The 20,920-nt window shown below is 39.8% G+C and overlaps 1 protein-coding gene across 50 annotated transcripts in view; it reads left to right on the top strand.

Moving 5' to 3' along the window:
- The window catches only part of PPP6R3 (protein phosphatase 6 regulatory subunit 3), a 159,680-nt gene that overhangs the window by 110,847 nt on the left and 27,913 nt on the right, over nucleotides 1-20,920 (top strand). For 26 of the 50 annotated variants that reach the window (XR_012422963.1, XM_074013004.1, XM_074013016.1 and 23 more), the window contains 6 exons: nucleotides 1,425-1,574; nucleotides 3,588-3,652; nucleotides 6,653-6,768; nucleotides 8,500-8,585; nucleotides 15,187-15,273; nucleotides 20,089-20,186. Coding sequence is in view for 48 of the 50 variants with exons in the window: in XM_074013004.1 (XP_073869105.1) it covers nucleotides 1,425-1,574; nucleotides 3,588-3,652; nucleotides 6,653-6,768; nucleotides 8,500-8,585; nucleotides 15,187-15,273; nucleotides 20,089-20,186 (602 nt within the window). In the remaining 2 variants the exon portion in view is untranslated. Of the gene's footprint in view, nucleotides 1-1,424; nucleotides 1,575-3,587; nucleotides 3,653-6,652; nucleotides 6,769-8,499; nucleotides 8,586-15,186; nucleotides 15,274-19,959; nucleotides 20,187-20,920 lie in introns of all 50 variants that reach the window. The other 24 variants (XM_074013010.1, XM_045370622.2, XM_045370614.2 and 21 more) reach the window with 6 other exon arrangements.

Raw genomic sequence — 20,920 nt, 5'->3', positions numbered from 1 at the left:
AGTGGTGAAGCCAAGATTTGAATTCACCCAATTTCAAACTCATACGTGCTTTATCAGCCACATCATTATGATTCCTAGCATCAGTGAGATATTTTTGTTAGATTTCAGCTTTGGGTTAAATCAGTATAGAGCATAGAAAACAGGAGCAATTTGGAAAAAGAGATGAAGATTTAAAGAATCACCATTTTTTTGATAGCTAGCATGGTCATTGCCCTCTGGGGACGTAGTTTTTGTCTTACCTTCTAGTGTATAAAACTCTGGGAATATAACTGCGAAGTCATTAATCACTAGTCTTTAATTTTACTAATAAAAGTGTACAGTTATTGTTAATTTATTCTGTTAATCTTAAGGACTCCTTTTGATGAGACTTAATTTGATGAGACTACTGGAGGAGTCATTCATTACTTTTTCATTCTGAGATTAGATTACCAGATCCAACCATTTCCTAAATACATACTTGATGCATTTTGTGCTTTTAGAAATTCTTTACCTTTTGAATTGCTATTACCTTTTCAAGTAATTTGAAAACCCTTGTACTTCCAGGAAATTCACGTTGCTGCCTCTCGTACCATTTGTTTTTGCTGATAGTTCTAGTTTTTGTATGCCAGAGTTGAGTCATGAGCACCTCAAGATTGTGGACCATATTTTTGTGTACCTCAGTCTGCCATATTGCATCTCGTACAATACCGTGCACAAAGCAGTAAATATTTGTTGCATCAAAATGAAATTCTTATAAATTTTCTTGAAAATTATAGAAAATTTACCACACTTAGTATTTATGTTAGTTGCTTTGAAAACAAAAATGATACTCCCTTTCTCTTGGAGAAACGTTCTCTTGTCTTTGTATGTTTGTCGTTGGTTTTTTACTAGATTCCATGCCAGTTTTGGCATGTCACATAAGCAGATAGCATGCCATTTAGGCTCTAAAGCAGTATTTCACATCCCCATGTAGTCCCCGTTATTTATGAGGGATACCTTCCAAGACCCCGTTTGGATGCCCAAAACCACAGATACCTAACCCTATATATATATACTATGTGTTTTTCCTATACATACCTGTGACAAAGTTTAATTTATAAATTAAGCACAGGAAGAGATTAATAATAACTAATAATAAAGTAGAGCAATTATAATACTATACTGTAATGAATGTTATGTGAGTGTCATCTCTTGCATTAGCCTGTCTTACTGTATTATACTCACCTATTTTCAGATCATGGTTGACTATGGGTAACTGAAACCACAGAAAATGAAACTCTGGTTATGCAAGTACTAATGATGTGAACTCGTGTTCCTTTTAATTGGTCCTTTTGGACTGAGAGCACATCATTTTTACTTTATTAAATCACTCTTCTATAAATGTATTAAAGTATTGGCTTAAACATTGAGGTAACCAAATAAAACATGGTTTTTCTTTCTTGTAGAACATGTTCTTCAAATATACATGGAATAACTTTTTGCATACACAAGTGGAAATTTGTATTGCACTGATTCTTGCAAGTCCATTTGAAAACACAGAAAATGCCACAATTACTGATCAAGACTCCACTGGTGATAATTTGTTATTAAAACATGTAAGCTTATTTGGTCTCATTTTTCTCCCACTCTCTCCTGGTTAGAGCAGTTTTCCACTTGACTGTGGTATGAATTGAGGTTTAAGGGCTTGAGGTTAGATTTCAGAGTCTAAATATTTAACTATCATGTTTGTTTCATGTTTAACCAATCGTTATATAAATCAAGTACTGGAAAAATAACTATTAAATGAACTGTCTTGTGAGAAAAAAGCTAAGTGGCCTCTTTATTTGATAAAATTAATAGGTTTGAAGATATACAAATATTTTGATGATTTGAAGAATCATAGATATTTAAATACTATAGAAAACATTCGCACTATTATTTGGCAGACCAGAGTATACTTTCTTTGCTGAATACGTTGACTGAAAGTCAGGAGAATTGAGTTCTTTGTGATGTTGAGAGTCTCTTCCTGGGGTCTCTTTTTCTCTTCTGTCAAATATGAGATAATTTTACTAAGTCAGTCTTCAGATTTTTTCTTGCTTGTTAGTTCTATGGTACTTTAAAAATTTCTAGCCCACGCTTAGTTTACTTGCAAACCTAAAATGTAGAAAAGGCTAGCTTGGAACAGTGAAGTTGATGGGAAAGACAAATGACACCTGAGAAGAATTAGCACTGCACATTCCATTATTGCAGCCCGCAGCAGTTGTCTCTGACTTGCAGAATTTGGGCAAAATCCACCTGTGTTTAATATTAATGCAGTCATGTTCATCTGGAAGTAAGACTTGCTCACATTTTAAAAGTACTAGTATTACTTTGGATTCTAAGTTAAATTTTTGCCAAGGCATAGTTTTCTTTATTCCGTTTTAATTTAGTTCAGGTTTTATATTTCTGGTCTGAATTTTCACAGCTAATAAAACCTGGTTTTGCTTCAGGTTAACTGCACTACCTGTAATACTGAGTTTCCCGTAGATGTTCTGTGGAGGGTGTGGATCCTGATTTGAATCCCTGTGGTGTTCTGAGGGTCTGCAGTAGATTATCACATTGCATTTGGTTTAGCAACATTTAGCTTGCTAGATTATGCATACTACTATTCTCTTTAACCTAGAGTTCTGAGGGCTAATATCCAGAACCTATAAAGAACTCAATCAAATTTACAAGAAAAAAAACAAACAACCCCATCCAAAAGTGGGCAAAGGATATGAAGAGACACTTCTCAAAAGAAGACATTCATACAGCCAACAGACACATGAAAAAATGCTCATCATCACTCGCCATCAGAGAAATGCAAATCAAAACCACAATGAGATACCATCTCACACCAGTTAGAATGGCAATCATTAAAAAATCAGGAAAGAACAGGTGCTGGAGAGGATGTGGAGAAATAGAAGATGTGGAGAAACACTTCTACACTGTTGGTGGGACTGTAAGCTAGTTCAACCATTGTGGAAAACAGTGTGGTGATTCCTCAATGATCTAGAACTAGAAATACCATTTGACCCAGCCATCCCATTACTGGGGATATACCCAAAGGATTATAAGTCATGCTGCTATAAAGACACATGCACATGTATGTTTATTGTGGCACTATTCACAATAGCAAAGACTTGGAATCAACCCAAATGTCCATCAGTGACAGACTGGATTAAGAAAATGTGGCACATACACACCATGGAATACTATGCAGCCATAAAAAAGGATGAGTTTGTGTCCTTTGTAGGGACATGGATGCAGCTGGAAAACCATCATTCTGAGCAAACTATCGCAAGAACAGAAAATCAAATACCACATGTTCTCACTCATAGGTGGGAATTGAACAATGAGATCACTTGGACACAGGAGGGGGAACATCACACACCGGGTCCTATTGTGGGGGGGGGGAGGGATAGCATTAGGAGGAGATATACCTAATGTAAATGATGAGTTAATGGGTGCAGCACACCAACATGGCACATGTATGCATATGTAACAAACCTGCACGTTGTGCACTTGTACCCTAGAACTTAAAGTATAATTAAAAAAAAAAAAAGTTTCAATGCTTTGAAGTGTTAACTGGAATATTCTTTTTTATTCAGCTTTTCCAAAAATGTCAATTAATAGAACGAATACTTGAAGCCTGGGAAATGAATGAGAAGAAACAGTAAGTAAATTGTTTTTTGAAAGGAATTCAGTTTGGTAATATGAAGAAAATAATACCTCCTTGCCCTAGTCAGAAAAAAAATGGAAATAATTACATGATACTGGCCATTTTACAATTTAAACTTTTCCCCAGCTTATTTCATTGTAACAGTTATTTTTATAATATTAATAACTTCTTGTTAGGTCCTCTCGTTTTGGGGGCAAAACCAGTGAGTTTGGAGTGTTCCCCACCTCTGTGCTGCCTTTGAAACTTCCTGGTCCTTTTTGAATGGCTATTGTTCTAAGAGTTAGAAGGTTTAAGTGAAGTCCTTGATGATTCAACTTAGTGTATTTGTCCTGGTCACCTTATACTTAGAACAGATCGTACTACATACGTATTTTCATTGTAGAGAAGAGTTGCTTAGTACAGGGACCTAGAGGAAAAAATTGCTGAGTATTCTCTTTTTAGAAAATGTTTGTTAGCTGATTGGCAAGATTATATGAAGTGTTAGTTGATACATGTAAGTAGCTTCGTTACACAAAACTTTTTCTTACAGGTGTTGTCTGTAACAGCGTTCCTCTTTAGTGCTCTGGGAGCCTGTATGTCCTCCTGTAGATTCTGAAGCATGGCGGCATAAGGGCCTGTTTGGGAAACACTCTCAAGGCATGCTTCTGTGTTTGTTTTTAAGACAGGTTTATTGAGATATGATTCTTACATGGTAAAGCTCATTGTGGGTGTGCATTCCTAGGAATTCTGACTGATGCCTGAAGTCACCACCACCACCACCACCACAATCAAGATATTTCTGTCACCCCCAAAATTTCTCTCATGGTCCTTTGTAGTTGATCATTTCCTAGCATTCTTGTTATGTGTCTCTGTGTCTCCAGGAAAGCTAGATGACTCTTGGGAGTCAGCCTTACTTTTTGAGGTGTGATTTTTTTTTAATTGTTTAATAAGCACTGCTGGGGTTTTGATTTGGCTTCATGTGGGAAATTGGTATTTTGTTTGTTTGTGACAAGGGGCTAGTACTGGTAGACCTTAGTTACATTCTTCCAAATGGAGCTCTTTGAAGGTGCTGTTTGTGGCCTAGTCGACATCTCTGGTTATATGTCTGACTCTGTCTTGGCTTCTGTGTGCCCTTCCCAACCTCCAGTTTTCTTGCTGGCTCCTCATCTGGCCAGGGCTGAAATATCCTTTGTGCCCTGCTCTCCTGGTGAGCCCCGTTTTCTGGAGGCCTGGTGAATACCATTCCCTCCATCTGGAGGGATCCTGAAAGAACTTTCCTTGTCTCCTTGCACAGCAGCCTGAAGCAATTTGAAGCCGTTCACCACCTTGGAGGTGGGCCTTTGTTTTTTTTTCACTTGTGTACTTGAGGGAGTGCAGGAGAGTGACTAAGTTGCCTCTAGGTAACACCTGGCTCTCTGGATCTTACTGAAGAACTAAAAGAGATTCTGAGCAACTCAGTGCAGATTGACCCTGGCCAGGCACGGTGGTAGACGCCTGTAATCCCACTGCTTTGGGAGGCTAAGATGGGAGGATTCGTTGAAGCCAGGAGTTAGAGACCAGTCTGGACAACATAGGGAGATCCTGGCTCTACAAAAAATTAGCCGGTGTGGTGGTACTTGCCTGTAGTCCCAGCTACTCAAGAGGCTGAAGTGAGAGAATTGCTTGAGCCCAGGAGTTTGAAGCTGCCATGAGCTGTGATTGCACCACTGCACTGCAACCTGGATGACAAGCAAGGTCTTGTCTCTAAATAAATAATCAACCCTGTACTTTCTTACCCTTAGGCACCCCTAAGCCCTCTAAGATTCTCTGGCAGATACTTTATTTTCCAAGCAAGCCTTCAAGCATAGGATGGTTTTTTTTTTTCTTATTGCTCCTGAAAGGCTTTTCTCTCTCTAAGCAAAAATCTCTGCAGTGTTTGTTCCCTGCTATCTGCAGCCCAAAATCTTTTATTTCATAGCGCTTAAAGTCTTGGCACTTTGTAAATATGCAGATAACTCAGATTGATATGAATTTATTTATTTTATATATATGTGTGTGTGTGTGTGTGTGTGTATATATATATATGTAGAGAGAGAGAGAGAGACACGGAGTCTCGCTTTGTCACCCAGGCTGGAGTGCAGTAGCACAATACTGGCTCACTGCAACCTCTGCCTCCTGGGTTCTTGCAATTCTCCTGCCTCAGCCTCCTGAGTAGCTGGGATATCAGGTGTGCACCACCACGCCTGGCTAATTTTTGTATTTTTAGTAGAGATGGGATTTCGCCATGTTGCCCAGGATGGTCTTGAACTCCTGACCTCAAGTGATCCACCCACCTCGGCCTCCCAAAGTGTTGGGATTACAGGCGTGAACCACTGTGCCTGGCCTGATGCGAATTTATTTAAGTGTAAAGATTGATCGTGGTTGGGAAGATGAGACCCTAAATTGGAAAAGGACAAGGACTAAGTTTATTTGCACATGTTCAAAATGGTGTATGGTCAAGTACCAGTTGACTGTCTCCTATCTTGGCTAAGTCCTCAAATCAGCTAATATCTTGAGACATGTCCTTGGTAGATAATTATTTCTATTCATTGACATAATAAAAATTTGCTATATTTTAAGAAAATGAACTAGCAGAAATCTCACTTCAGTTCCTTATAATCTGATTAAGGTTTGAAAACGTTTCATAAAAAAGATATTTTTTAACAGTAACATTAGGTATCACTGAATGTTTATTTGATCTTTTAAAAGATAATGTGTTATTGACAGTGAGTGATGATTTTTGAGATTTGAATAAATTGTGGCCCCTTGACTGAGGCTGCCATATAATCTTTGACAGTTTCAGACCCCTCCCCGACCATGCTGCATGGTCATATTCTGGCACCTTCCATTCCTTTTTCTTTTCTTTTCTGTCCATTGTCATCTTCTTCAGTGCCTTCAGTGTTTAAAATGATTGCTTAAAAGTCTGCAGCACTTACTGAGTGTTTCATCACTTCATCCTATCAGGAATCTGAGTATTTATCCTTTACCTCTTATCAGGGCTGAGGGAGGAAGAAGGCATGGTTACATGGGACACCTGACGAGGATAGCTAACTGTATCGTGCATAGCACTGATAAGGGCCCCAACAGTGCATTAGTGCAGCAGCTTATCAAAGGTAAGTTATTGGTGAAATTTGAATTACGTTTTTGTTGGGTTGCAGAAAGGATTTAAGGGTCAAGTAGAAATGCATGTAGCATTTTTTATAGTGATTTGTGGAACTTCTTTATATTTGGCAAATTATCTATTTGAATGAGGTTCTTGAGAATGTATTTGAACAGTGTCAGTTTTTGGCTCTATTGCTGTTCACATAGTTACAGACCATTCCTTAAGCATTCGCAGGCTTGGCTGGATTCAGCATACAAGAGTCACCTATTGTCATTCTTAAGAGCGTTGCTCGGTGAATCATTCTTTTGAATATTGTGAGTGTGAAGTACTCATATGCTAGCAGTTGAGCCACTTCAGCTATAATTTTGCCTTTTATTTTCTGAAGGCCTCTATATAGCCTCTGAATTAAGTTTCTTTAACTGGAATATTAGGGCATTTATCAGCATTTCTTGCTATCACTGAAATGAGCGGTATTGGCTTCTAAAGGACTCTTTCTGTATAGCATTTCAGTTTAATCAGCCCCAGCTTATTTGGAAGAGATTGTATGGATGCTTTTTACACTGGCCCCAAGCCATGAGTCTTCTTCTAAAATGAGAGCATGAGGAGCTCTGTGTACTCTGGGTGTTTGTACCCAACAGGATTACTAATCCTGAGACCTATTCTGAATGTGAACAGTCTTTAACATCCATGGTACAGAAGAGTTAAAATCATTTCCCAGTCCTTCCGTTTTTTTCTTAAAATGTTTGTTTGTTCAAGAGGCTATTCCCTGTTGAATGTGCACTAAAAGCACAGTTGTCACCCAGGGATGGAAAAAGTGCTGTGTGCCCACTTGTAATTTTACTTCTTGAGAGAGGTATAAGAGGTATAAAACTCTTCCTTGGGCCATTTCACTACACAGTTTATCTTTATGTCCTAACTAAGAAGAAATGGCCATGTGATATCATTAAGTTTTTAGATCAGTCTTTCCTTTATGGAAGCTGCTTGCCAGGTGGTACGTGTGTACACTTGTGTGAGTGTGCACATATGCATGGCTGTTTTAAATCAGAATTATCAGATGACAACTTTAGTTAGGCGTCTAAAATTACATCACGGTTTTACTTTCTCAGGAAAGCAGTTGTTTATCCTTTTCTTTAACATTTCTCTAGAAGGTAGAATTTCACTATTTACATGTGTATCCGTGTTGGCCCATGACACAAAATATTTAGGAAACATGATCTTAGAGCAATTTGAGAAGCCATACTAGGTTCTGTGGAACATTCATTGGCCAGGTGCCAATGAGAGCATTTCAATAAAGTGCACAGGAGCTGTCATTTGCAGTATTTTCTAAATTTCACCGTGGAAAAAGATCCCCTCACCCCTACACCTTCTCAAACACCTACCACCTTTCTCAGAAAAGCTTGTTAGAAACACACTTTCCAGGTAAAGTTTCTACCAGAACATTGTTAGAAACTTGTTAAGTTCACAGAGCTACCTTAGGGCTCTTGGCCTAATCAAGCCTATACCATTGGGTACGGGGATTCTGGTTCCTGAAAGTCTGTGGGATTTGGGCCTATGGAAGGTGTAATAATTCCATTTCTCTAAGAGCACTGGGCTGGCTGTCACCCAGTTTCTCAGCTGATAGGGCCTGCTCACCATTGATGAACCAGGTGAGTAGGCCCACTTTTATATTACCTGTTTACTTTATTTGTCTGTGTGGAGGTCATTGTGGTGCTAATACTGTTTTGGTTTTCTCTCTCTGAAGATCTTCCCGACGAAGTCAGGGAACGATGGGAGACATTCTGCACAAGCTCCTTAGGAGAAACTAACAAGAGGAACACGGTAGATCTAGTAGGTTTTACAAGGTTACATTTTTATTTTTTCAGTGCTCTTAGCCTTTGCCCATTTATTCAGAAAGATGTAAAAGATCTTCCATTTGCCTTAGTAACTGTGAGCCAAAGATAAGTTCTTATCTCTTTACCAGGAAGAGAGGTCAGTAGTCACAATATTCTTGCCCATTTGTCTAGTCTACTCCTAATTACCTGCCTGGGATGACAGAAGGATATTGAGAAGCCACTGATTTCTGCTCCACATCCTACTTGTGTCCATTTCCCTCCATGCCCTGCTGCCTAAGCACCTCAATAGAACAACCCTCTTGCCTTCCTTTCATTCTGCTGGGTTTGTGGCCATATGCCGCTGATAACCCTAGGTGCTTAGGAACCGAAAGATTTCATTTGGATATTTTTCTGATATTATTGAGTTGAGTATACCCTTGTTTTAGATCATTCCCAATGGGGGAGTATTTTGTAGATGACTTTGAAACCCCAGCTTTAAAATTTTTTACCAGAATTGGTACTTTGAGCTAGGGAATAATGGCATTGATAATTTTTTAAAAAATATATTGGACTTTGGAATGTATTTTTTGTTTTTTTAACAGATTAAGTTTTAAGGTAAGTATTGCTTTGTTTCTGCTTTTAAAGATGGGGAAAGCATTTCCTTTTACAAGTACATGCCAGCTGATAGTCGAGGAGGGGTGGCCTTGGCTTAGACAGAAGCAGCACGTGACTCGACATTGAAGTGTTTGTGTTTGGCATTTAATTCTATATTTCAAATTTAGCAGTGGCAGTCTTGAATTCCTAGTACGCAGTTACACCTTGACTGTTAGGAATTCAATGATCTGGCAGCCTGAAACAAGAGGGAAGCAGGTTCTGAAAGCCAGAGAGCAGCCACTTGGTCCTCCTGTGTCACTCCCTGGAGGGCTGTGCCTCCTACTTTGTGGATTACCTAAAAATATGGCCGTCTTTTTCCAGACTCTCGACAGAGCCACACTTTTTAAGCTGGGTATAATGATAGAATTAGGAAGTATTAAGAGTTGGAAGAATTATGAAGTTGAGATAACTATTAAAAGGCCATTTAATTAAAATAGACATAAGGCCTAATAGCCTGAGTGTCTCTGTGTAGTACAGCCCAGCAGAGAAAATGACATTAGTATTGACAGCCCTGGGTCATCAAGGAAGGGTTAAGTCATTTTTAATGAATGTTTTACCCATTGTAGATAGATGCTTGGAATATTCGCTTAACTTGAGTGTTCTGGATAATCAGGGGTTTTTTTTGTAGAGTGAAATTGTCCTCTCCCATGTTGTTAAACCGCTTAATTTTAGAGGTTCCCATGTTGATTCCTTTGCAGTCAATATAGTCTTTTTTAAGGGGATTTTTGTCTTGTTTCTTACTTATAAAGGAATATTTAGTAATATTCTGATTTTGTTTGGGAAACTTTTTAAAAAATTATCCTTTGATTGGCTTAAAAGGTAGAAGTCAAAAATGTCCAATTAAGCTTGTTACCAGACTTTTAAATAAACGTTTTTATCTTAGGTAGCTCAAGCGTATTTCTCTTGTGAGCAGTTCTGTAATAAAGAAGGACTTCATTACAATTCAGATAATGCTCACTTACTGTACAGTATGCTGTCAGCAGATCTGCTCTGGGATTGTGTGTGAATGTTATTACATATATCCCCATGGAGGGTGTGGTCATCCAGCAACAAATAAAACGTTCAGCCCCTGGTAGACTGTGTTGGAAAAAATTGTTTTGGGCCCCATCCATCTGTCACTCAGGTTGTGTCTCAGTTCTTCTTTGCTTGCTCTACTTCTCTGCCATCATACTCGGACTACATAATCTAAAGTCAAACAGAAGGATAAGTTGGCTTATATAGCAAAAGTGGTTAGATTTATAGAGCCCTTTAACATTGCCTATATCCCCTGATGAGTTAGCCCCACTCCGTAATTTTGCTGTCTGTTGAGACTTCAGGTGAATCTCAAGACTTCTTCAATTCTTTGTTCCCGAGCCCTTTCTTAAATACCACTTGCATTTAGTCTGAAGTCCTTCTAATAGGGAGTTTTGCTTTGTAGTATTGTGAGGGCTACAGCGATTCCAAGTGTTTAATATGCTTATAGAGTAGGTCTAGGCACCAAGGAGATTTTAACCATATCCTCCAGGCCGTTCATTTTCCTGTCCAGAATGTTTTCGAGCTGTATCTCAGTGGGGTTGGGTACCATGTTTCAGGAAAAATATGCAATTGTAAATATCATTATGAACACAACTTGGTAAATACAGTGGGCCTTACCCTTGCAAAAGTGACATAGAAAAAGAGTGCCCATGTTTGAAATGTGGTAGTTACACTTGCCTTCTTAACACACTCATCACTGGAATTGGTAGTTAAGTAATAGCTTACTTATTCCCTGCTCCCTTTCCCAAATAGATAAGATTAGATACAGTGCCTTGACTTAGTTGATTTTGGAATAGCTTGGCTACCTCTCTGGAAGTCATTTCAGGTATATTCATAGAAGTGGAATCAGCCAAGTTCAGCACCACATGCTTAAGTTAGTACATTGTTAACCTGACCTGTTATTTTTCTGTTTACAGCAAGGATACATTCATTTATACACCAAACACCTGTCCTGTGGGCTGTGTGCCTGAGGACTTGCTCACTTCTTTTGGATAAGCTGTGCCCAGCTCCAGGCTCCTTTCACTTCTATAACATTTTAGTTAAATTCTCTCTGAGATATTTGAAGTGTTTTAATCATTTGGCTCCATCATACCCAAATATGTGCACAGCAGATTCATATACTCCCTATGTTTTTATGTTTGGAGTTCGTGATGAGCAAAAGTTGGTGTTTTAATTATATCCAAAGACCTCTATGTTTTGACCAAGTCCCCAAACTAAAAATTGGCAAGGATTTAGGTAGAGTGAATTTAGAGAACATAGGACATGTTTTTGTACTGACTTTGAAAAATTTGACTTTGTTTCATTTTTTGCCCACTTCTCCAAGGGGGAGAATGTATTTAAAAGTGTTGATGCTTCTTTCCCATCATTGACAAGATAGTTTATAGAAGAGGAGATGTAGAATGATCTGAATGTGTGCCTGTATTAATCACCAGGAGTTTCTGCAGGTCGGGGTGAAAGCTGAGAGTGGGTGTTTCTAACTAACCCTAGGTTTTGTTGATGCTGGGGGTCCTCAGTGGGACCATACTTTGAGGATCAAGGAGTAAGTCTCTACCTTTCACTCATCACTAATATGGGCCTCAGAGTTTAACACTCATTTCACACTTCTGATTTCCCTTGGTAACCTAATCAGCCAAAGTAAACACCAATTTGCTTTTTCCTGTAACAACAGTTAACAAAACAAAAATTTTATTATGAAAGAAGATAATATCTCAGAAACTGTTTGTACCAAAACAAGAGTGTACTTTACTTACAGTGTATCTAGCTTGGCAAGAGTGTTATATACTTGTTGCTTTTTGCTGTATTTGTTTATATTCAGTGATTATTAGTATTCATTAATTCAGTAAATATTTGAGTGCCTACAATGTGCCAGACACTGAAGGTATAGTACTAGACAAGATTGGCAAAAATTTCTGCTTCAATGGAGATGGATAAACAAATGAGTAAGGTCTCAATATGTGTCATACACAGTCATGGACTGCATAATGTTTCGATCAGCAGTAGACCACATATATGACAGTGGTCTCGTAAGATTAGAGTACTCGATTTTACTGCACATTTTTTATGGTGTAGATAACACACATACCACCGTGCTCCCGTTGCCTCAGTATTCAGTGCAGTACTGTGCTGTGCAGGTGTGTAGCCTAGGAGCAGTTGGCTCTACTGGATAGCCTAGGTCTGCAGTAGGCTCACCACGTGAACTCTATGATGTTTGCATGATGACAGAATTGCCCTTGTCAGAATGTATCCTTGTCGTGAAACAATGCATGACTCTGCATGTTTCAGATGATAAGTGCTAAGGAGCCAACACATGGGAGGGAGTTAGGGAGTCTTTGGGGCAGGTGTACAATTTAAAATCTGGTGTCAAGAAAAATCTCACTGGGAAGGTGCATTTGTGGAGTGGGGAGGGAAGGGCGAAATGCAGAGGACCAGAATGTGGGTTGTTCCCAGTGTGTGCAGGGACTGGCATGTTGTCCTGTGTGGATGTAGCAGTAAGCAAAGGAGAGAACAAAAAGACTGGAGGCCAGAGGTGCTGAACAGCCAAATTTTCTACAGCTTTTTAGTCTATGGTGAGCAGCTTATTTTTTGATCTAATGAGAATTTGTTAGGTTTTGAACTAAACAGTGCCATACCTTGATGTATGTTTTTAAAAGATGGCTATGGCTGTTGGGTTGAGAACAGACTGCTCAGTGGGGCAAGAGCTAGGAGGAGGGAGACTGGGGAACTGCCAGCTGTGACATTAGTGTAGGCGAGGAGAGTGCTGACTTGCACTGGGAAGCTGATAACAAACTTGATGAGGGGCAATGGGTCTGGAGAGGGATTTTAGGCTCCATTTTGAAGCTAGAGGGGACATGGTGGGTGGGCTGGAGGAAACAAGATGACCAAGGTTTTTAGCTGAAGAAGAGTGAAGGTGGCAATTACTGAGCTGGAGATGCCTCAAAAGGAGCGTGTTTGGAAGTGTAGGTCAGGAACTCAGTTTTGTGTACGTCTGAGTAATGAACTTGATGGGATTCCGATTAGCATGTTTCCCCCATGGGTAAATAATCTTTTTAGCTCATTTTGTTAATAATGATTTTTCAGACACAGATGGTATAGGTAGAATCAGGCTCACATCTTCCATTAATGCAATTGCGAAGATGTGTGTGCATTGTGTTGTTATTAGTAAGTTGCTAAAACTAGTTTCATTTTGGAGAAAAAGCATTTTTAAATATCTTCTAGTATTGCTTTGAGGATCCAGTTTAAGTAGAACATGTGAAGGGGAGGTCACAATGTCTGGCACATAGTAGTTCAATAAAAGTTAGTTTCTTTCTCATCTTTAATTAAAGAGTGTTAAAATCTTATTTTGTAGGAAAAAGCAAAAGTATGAATGAGGATACATTGAATCCTATTTTAACTTAGACAGCAAGACCTGGCTAAGAGTCACCAACTCTGTTTTGTCCTATTTTGTTCAGTTCTTTGCGTGGCTTTCTATTTCTGTGCTCTACCATGAGGTTGCACCCCTAAAACACACTGGCCTAGCATGATGTGTGTGCTGGCTTGCCAGCCAAGTGGCCCAAAGCTCCTGAGTGCACTGCAGTACAACCACTTGACCTGCACTTGAACATAGTCCTGTGAGATGCCAGCTGCCATGACCAAGCAGTATTCCCACTCCTCTTCTGCATTCTGGCAAGGCTTTCCTGGAACATCCCCATGCCCACATCTTTACCCGGTAACTCACTAAAGCCATTCTTGACTCAAGCAGGTGCCCTTCATTGATCACAGAATCTACCTTTGATTTCATCAGGCCAGATTCACAAATGGAATGGGAGTGCTTTGTCTATACCTTCGAGAGAATGGAGAGTGAAATAACTGGAAACACTGGGTTATTACAGCTTAATTTCATCCAGGCTTGGTGTCTTTACCAAAGATGGTTGGGGAAAGAGAAGGGAGATTCATCTTACTCAGGCAGTGATTTGCTCAGAATTTTACAAGCCATACCCTGTACAGACCTATTTGAATTCTACTGTGGGTTTATTGAACCAATGTTGGAACAACTTTGCAAAACAGACCAGGCCAGTTAGGTACAGCTTCATGAGTTGGCAGGTAGCAGCAGCCCGTGTCTTCCCTAAGATGACATTCCCTGCCCAAAACACTTCTGTGAAAAGTACAGGATAAACAACTCAGAGAATACAGTACTTCTTTCTAGAATTTTACACTGTCCATGTTTGTCCCTTGCCGTATAGCAATCACTATTATTAGTGCTGTACTTATTTATCTTGATTTCTAATTGTTAATGCTTCCCCCCCATATTGTGTGACATTTGTAATTAATAAAAATCACTTAACGATGAATTGGTGAGCAGTTCATGTTTGTGTTTTTACTTAATACTTACTTAAAAGGGGGCACATTTTTAGGGGTAGATGATTTGGGGTCTTTTGTGAGTGGGACACTATCGACTCAAGTCACATTTAGTACTATTGGACAGTGGTTTTCTTAATGTGGGCAGGAAGTCCAAGAATTTGAAATGGTTATATTTAAAGCTGACCTTTTGAGTGGCGCACTGGTAATCCCTGGGGATTGCAGTTTGACCCTGCAGGCCCTGTACACAGAAAGGGTTTCTATGTTTCATCTGGGCCATTACTTCTGTCTTGTCTTTTGTAAACATTTAATTGGAGGTGATTATCAAAATCACTAAAATGGAGTAACTCACCTCTCTTCTTGTCTGTTTTCTGGCGATGTCAGTAGTGAGGAGTGGAATAACTAGAAGGGAGCGGCAGGGCAGCAGCCTGGCCCGAGGGAAGGAAGGGTGCCCTTGACACATTGGGCGGGTTTGGCAGTTTAACTGTGACTGACTTTGTTTTTTCTGTTACACATTGAGAGAAAAACTAAATGTGATTTTTCCATAAAAATGCTGATACAAATGTCCAAAACGTTTCTATGTTAAATAGTCTTTTACATTTTTATGCATATAGGTTACAACCTGCCATATTCATTCATCCAGTGATGATGAAATTGACTTTAAAGAAACGGGTTTCTCACAGGATTCTTCTTTGCAGCAAGTGAGTCACGCCTAAAGCTTTGCTTTTTGTTTTTATTTTAAATGCTTAGTTTAGTTGCCTTTTATGAATCAGCTTCAGAGTCAGATTATGTATTAGAATGTGATTTGGGGTTACTTATTAGTTAGGCCAAAGCATTTAAAATAGGAAGTGCTGGGTACATGAAAGATAGATTTATATTGATTATGTTTCAAGGGATTGTTCCACCTGATAACAGTGATGAGTCAAGTACATTTTCAGAAAATTTGAATGAACTGAATAGTTAAGGCATCTCACACATGCTTGTTACGCAGACCTTTACAGTAGTTGAGTTGTTGCTTAAAGATTTGTGTAGTAGAGATCTGCCGGTAAAAATAATAGAAATAAGACGTTTAAAATGTAAGTAAAAGTAAACTGTCACCATTACCCCTGATGTAAGTTCTATTATAGTTACATCTAAAGTAAATTTTTAGTTGAAGTAATTCATTGCAACTCCTCTCTGCCTGTCCCTGAATTTTTCATCTCCCTTTATCACCTACTTATAATCTTTGTGGGGGAAAGCCTCAATATAAATAATAAATGTACTCATTTATCATCCATTGTTAGTTCTTGGAGAAGTGACAAATGATTTTACTTCTCTACTAGGTGTGGGAGTTAAAAACAGAAGCCCTTTTGCAGGCTATCAGCTTTTCATATGGAGAAGTTGTCCTTAGCCAGGACCAGAATGCCTTGGCTTACATGTTGCTTTGGTGCAGCGATAGAATTGACGGGGATACCTTCCCACCCAGCACGGAATGTTGTTGCTTGGCTTCTTTTTTTTAGTCTCTAAGCTTCGTCTTAGATGAAGCTTCATGCCTATGCTGGCCCTGTCTTTTGACTTCCAAGTCTTACACCTGTCATACTCCAGTATTGGTTGAGCTAAAGCAATTGTTTGATTTTAATACTAAGGCAGTTTAGCATTCATCTTTCCCAGATAGGTCTGAAGTGTAGCATTTCAGCATTTGGCTGGCTTCTCTGTTGATTCTTGACACTTCTGCCCTTTGACAGCGGATTTCCAGAGGTTAGGGTCAGGAAGTAGCCAGTCCATAGGGGGCACTGTTGAGCAACAGTGCCTTCTCAAAGAGTGCAGCTCTCATTGCTTCCTGCCTTGGCTTGCTATTAGGCTGCATGGGCCATGGCGGTGGCCTACCATGGCTCATTGTGAGCCCTCGTGCCTACAAGCATCCCTTTTCCCAGAGCGCTCTGGGATTGTCCCAGGAAGCACCTTGACAATGGGCTCTCCCTCCACTGAAGCACCTGTAGAGTACTGAAATAGTCCACCCAGTTGGCCGTGAACCTGAGTGCTATACATTGGTCCACCCCTAGAATGAAGCTTGATGATATCAAATGTATATTATCAAGGTAATTTTGTACCTGTTGAAATAGGTACAAAGAAAAAGAACACCTTACTAGTAATAATAATAAACTTGGAACTTTGGGCTGTCAATTTAGTCTAGATTTGGTTAAATTTAGGCATTTGGAAAGTGGATTCCTTTATTTCTCGTGATATCTGGTACCAGGGTCATACCTATTCTGGGGAGAGTTTCCTTACATTATTTTGTTTGTTTGACCGACAGCTCATGTGCATACGAAGCAATTTCATTCACAAAACTAACTTACAACAGCCCTTGCCAAGCTCTTAGTCTTGCGAAATTTACCCACTTCATATGAACCTTTCAGAGTGGAAGAATAATTACTCTTCTCTGATTGACAAGCTTCTAGTACATTTTTCTTTGCATGTTTAAACCAATCTGTATCATTTTGAAAATAAATGTGCTCCAAAGCACTTCTTAAAATTTTGAGAATGCAAAAAAGTCTTGGTTAGTTTATTAGAGTTTCGTCATAGTCTCCATTAAGATCGGAATATTAGTTTGTAGACTTGAACTTCAAGTTCTTGTTCACGTTTGAGGTTGGGCATCGTGTTGATAAAGTCTCCAAATGTAGAGAGCTCAGGGCAGATCATTTAACCAGGTAACCCAGCCATGTCACCAGTGGGGAGTGCCTCCAGGCGTTTGTGCCCTGCCCATTTGTTTCTCCCTTTAGCCTCGTCTGGTCTCCTCAAGTCTAGTGTTTGACTCCCCACCTCCCTGATTCTGCCTTATAGAAGTTTGGAGGGTGAGGCCCCCATGGAATGTCTGGAGAATTCAGACTGACTGCCGCATATGGGCTCTGAAGCACTGATCTCCTCATTTCCCTCTACCTCACATCACATACGGGCGTGCTGGTCGGCAGTCAGGCCTCATTTAGTTGACCAGTAGTTTCTGTTGCCTGGGTGGCATTACTGTTAAGAGATTTGCTTAATAAAGTGGTTGGCTCACTTCTCAGTGACTTGAACAGTTTCTGACTTTGGCCAGGATGACAGTACTAGGAAAGTGTGCTTTTTAAAAGTAATTATACAGCCATGTTGTGCTTTCCAGATACAAGTTTCTCAGAGTTCAAAGCACTTTTTATATACCTTTAAATATAATACAGTAACAGTCTTCACTTACGTATATTTGTAAGCTGTGGTAGCTTTATTAGTAAAAATGAGATTTGATATGTGAAGTTCTTTGCTAGAAGCTGTAATAGACTTAGAACTAATGAGGATTACATTTGATCATTTTTCTTTTTTCTGTGCATTATTGCATGGAAGTTACTAGTGTCTGTGTCAGTTGCTATGTATCTCTCCAGATGGATTAATAGATAAATACATATTTGTATATGTATTCTGTATGTACATGTATGTATGTATACATTTGTATTTAGTATTTGTTTTCTATTTTTGAATCATTTAAAATATAACAACATTTTGGGGAGTATTGCTTCCCCTTTACACCCAGGAGAATCACATTAGGATCACTGGAGGTATAAAAATTTTGAGAGAGTTAGCTGCGATGGCTTGCACCTGGAGTCTGGCTACTCTGGAGGCTGAGGTAGGAGGATTGCTAGGTGGTAGGAGTCTAGGAGTTTGAGTCCAGCCTGGGCAACGTAGCAGACCCTGTCTCTTAAAAAAAATTTTTTTTTTTGAGAGGAAAAATAAAACAATTGGGAGGGACCTTTTCCCTTGCATGACCAAATTTCTGATCTGTAGATAAACTCAGAGCATGGTTCATGCTGCTTATTCAACAGAATCACTTCATGGTTCTTTACCAGATCTTTGAAGTACTGAGCATCTGTTTTGCCTCATAAAAGATAAAGCTGCAATTCAGAGGACCTGATTTCTTTTTGATGTAATTAATATTAATGCTGGCTGTCATATTGTCCATTCATAGGCCCAGAACTCAGCCCAGCAGCCCAGGACTTGTCCCTACCCTTCTGCTTTCAGCCAGACCCCCATGCTCAGCCTTGGTTTGCACTCCATGCCTTACCAAGTGGCCATTCCACAGCCAGTCGCTCGCTGCCCCCTGCTCCCTGCCCCCCTGTGCTCATCTAATATCACCTCTGGGGGCAGGAAAGGGGACAGCACGGAAGTGGGAGTGAGCAGAGGGCCAGTGGGTGTGCCGTTGTCTTGCATGAGCAACAAGGGAGGTTTTGGGTTCTCTCTGTCTAGTCAAACTAGACATACAGAGCTTTTTTTCAGACCTAAGCAGTATAGCTACCTTCCAAAGCCTAATATAAGGTTTATTTTTAAAGTATCTACAATAATTATCCATGCCATAATTCCCTGCCACCAGAATAAGTAGTCAGGAATTAATGGTAGAGGCATTTCTGCAGTGTACATCTGCAAAGTGGAATCTGTAGGCTCTGCCCATCTGTGGAACCAAGGAGAAGGTGGTTTAATTGAGTTACAGCTGCCTCCTTCCCAGCAAGTGCCAGTGGGAGTGATGCCTTCAGTTGAGCCAACAGCCGCCTCTCTGCCCTCCATGGGCTCACCCGTAGAAAACGGCAGTCTCATCTGTATGCAGCTCTAGTCACCGTATTTATTGTTTGGGTTAGAATGAGGAGGTGGCACTAGTTCGTCTTCATATGTTCTTTACTCCTGATTAATACGTAAGAACATACTTGCTGATTTCACTTGCTTCTTTGGGCCTGCTTGTTTTAAATTAGAATATCAGCATTTTCCTGGGGTCCTTTATAACACCGCCCCCCCCTCCATTTTTCAACTAAAAACCCAAGCAAGTCTGGTACTCTCTAGATTTGACGTAAGGAAACAGAACTGGCTCCTCTGTGGGTCTTCTAGTGTTAGAGACTTTTCAGAGTGATTTTGGATAAGTAGTCAAACATTTACCCTCTTCTTAAGGTAGGTAGGATAGAAATTATTTTCGTTTTATATTCTTCCCAGCCTCTGAGACTTAATTTTTTTTAAAAGAAATGAAATGTCCCTGAACACTTTGTTTCTAGGATTATGCTTGTGTTGATCAGTTGGTTTTCCTCTGGTTTGCTGTAGTAGACTGGGGTGGAGGAGGTGGCAAGGAGGGAGGGGGTGGTCACCACTTGTTGGATCTTAGGATAAAGTTGGTTGTGTCCAGAGGTGACTGATACACCTTATAATTTCAGACTGTTCCATGTAATGTGATCACTTCAAGCTAGGCTTAATCCAAACCTCTCTCTAAAGATAATTCACAGTAGAGGACAGAGTGGTCACATAATGTTTCTTACAGTGACATGTGCATTAGAATGATTTGTAGACCAAATTTCAAACGTTTCCTTTTTTGGCAAATTGTGTCTGAAATTATTTGATTTTTCTTTTAGAAAAACACACCAACTTTTAAAGCCCTATGGCTATGTAAATAAGATGATTTCTGGAACACAAATGGGCAAATAGTATGTAGAATATCATTAGAATCATTATATCACTGTCACTGGTCCTGGGGTTGCCAGGCCTTTTCTGATTATCAGATGCAACAAATGACGTCCAATTTTATTGACCAGTTCGGCTTCAACGATGAGAAGTTTGCAGATCAAGATGACATTGGCAAGTGAGTATATTTTTCTGTTTTCACTCTTGCTCTTGCACAACCTTGATCTTGGCAGATGTATATGTGATTCTGCGGGATTATTAGTCTTGAGCATTCATTCGTGAGTGGGAGGAACCTGCTGTCTCCACAGTGTTCCTCTAGTTCTAGCAGATTGACCCTGAGACTGGATAATTAGGACTTGAAATAACACTCCAGTGGCCTTGTGCAGTGGCTCACACCTGTAATCCCAGCACTTTGGGAGACTGATGCAGGCGGATCACTTGAGGTCAGGAGTTCAAGACCAGCCTGGCCAACATGGCAAAACCCCATCTTTACCAAAAATATAAAAAATTAGCCAGTTATGGTGGCGGGCACCTGTAGTCCCAGCTACTCGGTAAGCTGAGGCAGGAGAATCACTTGAACCCAGGAGGCAGAGGTTGTAGTAAGCTGAGATGTTGTGCCATTGCGTTCCAGCCTGGGCGACAGAGCCAAACAAACAAACAAACAAAAAAAAACAATATCCCTGCAAAGAAAGCAGCATTCACCTGTAGGGTTTCTCCTCTTTCTCAGAAGCCTGTTTTTATTAGATTACACTTTTAGGAATTCAAGTCACCGTTCTTAATTTTAGCTTTTAATGTTAAATAGTATTATCTAAAGTCCTTAATCCTGGCCAGGCGCAGTGGCTCACACCTGTAATCCCAGCACTTTGGGAGGCCGAGGCAGGCAGATCACTTGAGGTCAGGAGTTCAAGACCA

This window comes from Macaca fascicularis, chromosome 14, assembly GCF_037993035.2.
Source record: "Macaca fascicularis isolate 582-1 chromosome 14, T2T-MFA8v1.1".
NCBI classification, from domain to species: domain Eukaryota; kingdom Metazoa; phylum Chordata; class Mammalia; order Primates; family Cercopithecidae; genus Macaca; species Macaca fascicularis.
This window is presented reverse-complemented; position numbering and strand designations above follow the sequence as displayed.